Source organism: Triticum aestivum, chromosome 6B (genome assembly GCF_018294505.1).
Source record: "Triticum aestivum cultivar Chinese Spring chromosome 6B, IWGSC CS RefSeq v2.1, whole genome shotgun sequence".
Classification (NCBI taxonomy): domain Eukaryota; kingdom Viridiplantae; phylum Streptophyta; class Magnoliopsida; order Poales; family Poaceae; genus Triticum; species Triticum aestivum.
Genome location: NC_057810.1, coordinates 253,231,689 through 253,236,876, shown reverse-complemented (window position 1 = coordinate 253,236,876; position 5,188 = coordinate 253,231,689). Strand labels below are relative to the sequence as shown.

Here is a 5,188-nt window from a genome sequence, read left to right as displayed (position 1 = left end):
CCGGCACCGCGGATGTTGGCGGAGACGAAAAGTAGCCCAACAGCGCTGGGTCGCGCCGCCAGCACACCGGAATGACATGCATGTGAGGCGAATTTGGGCGGCATAGGTCCCCATGGAGATCAGAGGGGGGCACATCGCGCCGGAGTCACGGGAAGGGAAGGAGCGACAGCTGCCCCGGATCTGATCTGTCACCAGGGGACACTCCGTTGGCTGACAGCCCGGCGGAGGGGAGGGGGGCGCACGCAACGGGCTGGCCACGACGCATTGGTGGTGGCCACCGTCGGCGGGGAGGGGCTGGAGATAGATGGGGCGCTGGTGCCGGTACGCTCCGGGGAAGCTCTCGCGTGGATAGGAATGAGAGAGAGAGAGATGGATGGATCGACAGAGAACGAGAGAGCACATAGCGGTGGAGGTGGAGACGGATGGATAAGGGGCCTCTCTAGAGGCGTACACATGATGGTTACGTGTCCGCTCGATTTTTATCAGTCGGCTGGATTTTCTAATCCTTTCCTAAGCAAAAGACAACATGCACGATGCTCTCAGCACTGGGACCTTTTATAGAAGAAATCAAAAAGATGCTACGATACAAGGTCACTTGCGCTCGGTAAATAAAGGGCGTACAGCTAATCTAGCTGCTCATGTTTTAGGTAAAGTTGAGGTTAGCAATGATTTAGAGATGGTTTGGCCTGATGTACCACCGGACTGCATTTTAGATTTTATAGCGAATGACATTCCCAATGTTGTTCAAATAATAAAGTTGGGAGTACCCCTAAAAAAACTGTCTGTGCTTTCTTTTAGGGAATGCATCATTATTTATTTTTTTGAGACAAGGGAATGCATCTATCTGTTCTAGAACGGGAGTATGGGAGAGACCCATCAGGAGATAGCATCATTTTTCTCTTGCGTTTGGGTCAAGCCCAGATAGCGAAAAAAACATTATGAATGAAATATAATCTTACAAAATCAAACAATCTTCAATAAAAAGGAAAACCTACATAATCAAAATCATTCAATCCAAATCTTTTGACAATCCTTTAAATGAATTACATTGTATGTTCCTCCCTAAAAAATTATTTTATGCATCACTATTCTTCCATTTGATGGCAGTGTAGAGCTTAAATATGCGCCAATTAGGGACATTGGGGTGGCCTCTTCACATCAACACTTCATGATCCAAAGAAAAAAAGATAATGCAACCCGTGGCAACGCACGCTCTTATGCATCTTAGATAGACAAGGGTAACCTTATCTCAAGGTTTATTACAGTTGGATCTGAGTAGCGTGTAATGGCACATGAAGCAGGTTTTGTTAATTTTTTCGCCTGTTACAACACACGGGCATACGATGAGGCATGAAGGGAAGGAATTAAAGACGAAATAAATTCGCTGGAAAATGAAAGAGGAAATAATAATTTTGCTATTAATTAACAGAGCAAATGAATTCCGTTGTGCTCTATGGGTGCATGGGCAGATGTGAGAGAGGATTCCGTTGTGCCATTGCATGCATGGGCAGATGTATTAGATTAGATGCATGGGCACACGCTAATACATCAAAAAAAAAAGACCAGGCTCATGGAGGAGCTTTTTAATCTCCTGGTAATGTTTCTTTAGTTGGACCTCTAATTTGTAAAGAATTACTCCCTCCGTCCGGAAAAGGTTGTCCCTCAAATGGATCCATTTGAAAGACAAGTTTAGGACAATCTTTTTCGGATGGAGGGAGTATTGTTTACACAGAACACATCCAAACCCTGAATTGGACCCCCTCAAATAGGTGCAAAAGAAAAATTTGAAACCTACACCTTGCCCATTTTTTATGACCTGAAAAATATTCGTAAAATAGTGCGTCAACTTGGGATCCATAAGTTAACCTTGAGCCAATGAACGCCAAATGACCAACAACCATCTAGGCCACCAACGCTTTCTGTTTTTTAAATGGATTACATCCAATATTATGCATACTCATTTGATCTATGGTAATTTCTTAATAACTTCAATATTTCCATTTTTGACAGGAATGAACAGATGAACCGACAGGCCAACCAGTTAGAACCTTAACAGGTAGCCTCACCTATTTGGTTGCCTATTTAGTTTTTTAAACTATGGTTCGATGGCCATGCTGAAACGACACGACATAGTTCTTTGCCGGAGAGATGCCCAACTTCATGTTAGAAATGAAGAAGGTGGACAGTGGCGACAATGAAGTCTATTTGGTTTATGTTGAGTCAAGAAATTGATGGCCTCAAACCATAATTTAATTTGCATTAATAATTATTGTTGTGCGCGCGCTCAATAAAAAAATGGATCGCCTGACATGTTATAACATGATAGGTTTTGAACGACACGAATATGTATGTGACGGTTGCAACGCATGAGGAATTACAAGCTGGTGCAGGTAGGAGCTCGCGAAATCGGCATGGTGAGTGTGATGACCAAGGTCACCACCTTAGGACTGATCACATTTGTTGCAATAGGTGGGCAAGTTACTATCATCGACATCGATGACTAAGAGGAGAATTGGAACACAAATGACTCGCTAGGGATGTGTCAGAGTTTATTTCTCCCGTTGCAACGCACGGGCATTTGTGCTAGTATATCTTTACCTACTAATAAAGCACGCATCGCTTCTGCCCGTCCGTCATTAAAATTGCCCTTAAAGTTGGCAATAATTACCCACCAATGCCACCCGTAAGTGGCAAAAACGATTTGTTTTTAATTTCTAATATCGCTCCAGGGTTCTGTTATTAAAGGTGGATACGATATAATAGCACCAATGCATGAGCAGCGCGATGGCTAAGGCAACGATGCTCCACACAGGAGACCAGGGTTCGATCCCTGGTTCTCACGCTTTTTCTCTTTCTTTTTACCAAGCGCAGTAATGGGCCAGCCCATGTGCGGGTCGTGGCGCCCCCTGTTTTCTATATCTTTTTTTTATTTCTATTTTGTTTTTTCCCTAAAAATAAATTTCGGATTGATGGCGCCCCCTATTTTTTATTTCTTTTTACTTTTTTATTTCTGTTTTGGTTTTTTATCTCAAAATTAATTTCGGATTTCCAAAATATCAAACAATTGCGAGTTCTGAAAAAAAGTAGGAAAATGGTAAACTATTTGTGAATTTAAAAAATATTCTAAAAATCAAAAAATGTTCATGACTTAAAAAATTGCTCACAAATTATAAACAAATCACGATTTCTAATGATTTCATGAAATAAAAAATGTTCATGATTTTTTTAAATGAGCCAATATTCAAAGCATATTCAGGAATTTAAAAATCATGTCCATCAGCTTTTAGAAAATGTTCACAAAAATTAAAACACATCCGTAAATAATGAACAAAACTAATTGTAGGTTCCATAAAGGTTTTATTAGGAGATCTATATAGCTCGTTTTATGATTTTATTTAGTCCTTCGCGTTGGGTAAAAAAGGGTTTCCGTGTTTTGTACAACGCTGAACCCAACAAAATTGACATAACTTTCTAAGGGTTTGTTTTTGTAAGCTATATTAAAATGACTAAATGTCTATTTTGCTTCCATACACAGTTATGCTTATTTTCATATCACAATAGTGGTTATGGTAAACACCGCTACGCTAAGTCCAGACGAGACACTTTATTTATCAGTATAGCTCAGGCAGGGTCCGTCAATGCAGTTTGCTCAGCCACAAAATATTTTGTTGTGACGCCTTAAAAAATCAAGTCTTGATGAGCATCATATTGTTCTTTTTTGAAATTACATTTTAAAAGTGTCTTATCGCATCATGACATGATTTGTATATACTTTGTGAATTTGATTCATACTTTTTTATATCTACCACACATGTATAACTTGATAGTTTTTTTCCGTTGCAAGGCACCGGCATTTCCAAAAATGTTCGCTAAATCAAAAAAAGTTCGTCAAATTCAATAACTATTCCACCCAATTTCTAAATATTTTCATCGATTATAGAATGTTTGCTAGTTCAGGAAAATTGCTTAAAAATGTTCACAATTTCTAAAAAATGTTTGTAAATAGCAAAAAATATTCATAAATTGAAAAAATGTTCTTGATTGTAGAAAATGTTCAGAAATTTGTAATAGTATGTTGTTTGCGATTTCAAATATGTGCATGAGTTTAACAAATTGTTCATAATTTCAAAATGTTCATGATTTCGAGAAATTGAGAGAGATATTGTATCTCGGTGATGCAACGAAATGTGATCATGACCATTTGAAATTATGAATTTTTTTCTCCCGTTGCAACGCACGGGCCCTTTTGCTAGTGTGTATATATATATATATATATATATATATATATATATATATATATATAATTACCTACTAATAAAGTAAATAGTGTTTCTGGTCGTCCGTCATAGAAATCGCCCTTGAAGTTCGCATAAATTACCCACTATGCCATCCATATGTAAAATGATTCGGATTTATTTCAAAATCACCGCCGACTTAGTTCTTATAGGATGATACACTCATACAACATAAGATCACAGGTAGCCCAATGGCCAAGGCTTTCGCCTAGCACGCGGGAGACCAGCGTTCGATCCCTGGTTCCTACACTTTTTCCTCCTTTTTGGCTCCGTAGGAAGCGCAGGTCTTCCACCCGCACGCGCTAATAGGCCGGCCCATAATTGGCTGGTGGTGGGCCCTGTTTTCTATTCTCTTTTTTGCTTTTTACTTTCTTATTTCTGTTTCATTTATTCTTCTTTAAATTAGTTCAGGATTTTGAAAAGAATCAAATTTCGAAAAGTTGAGAGATTTATTGAGAAGTCATAAAAATATTCATGTTTTCAAAATATTGTTTGCATATCATAGAAAAAAAGGAATATCAAATAGATGTTCATGAAATAAAAAACCATGTTTTTTAAAAAAATAATCCAGTATTCCAAACATAGTCTGGAACTAGAAAAAAATGTACCTGGCGCGCCTCCTCCTCCTGCAGGCGCTAATGGGCAGGCCCATAATTGGCTGGTGGTGGGCCCTGTTTTCTATTCTCTTTTTTGCTTTTTACTTTCTTATTTCTGTTTTTATTTTTTCTTCTTTAAATTAATTATGGATTTTGAAAAGAATCAAATTTCAAAAAGTTGCGAGCTTTATTGAGAAGTCATAAAATATTCATGATTTCAAAATATTGTTTGCATATCATAGAAAAAATCGGAATATCAAATAGATGTTCATGAAATAAAAAATCATGTTTTTTTAA

The 5,188-nt window shown here is 38.2% G+C and overlaps 1 protein-coding gene across 1 annotated transcript in view; it reads right to left on the bottom strand.

The window, feature by feature from the left end:
• The window catches only part of LOC123136837 (uncharacterized), a gene marked incomplete in the record, with an annotated part of 1,358 nt that extends 859 nt beyond the window's left edge, over positions 1-499 (bottom strand). Inside the window, 1 exon segment of the mRNA XM_044556344.1 lies at positions 1-499. Within this exon segment, the coding sequence (XP_044412279.1) occupies positions 1-104 (104 nt within the window).
• Between the last annotated feature and the right edge of the window lie 4,689 nt (positions 500-5,188).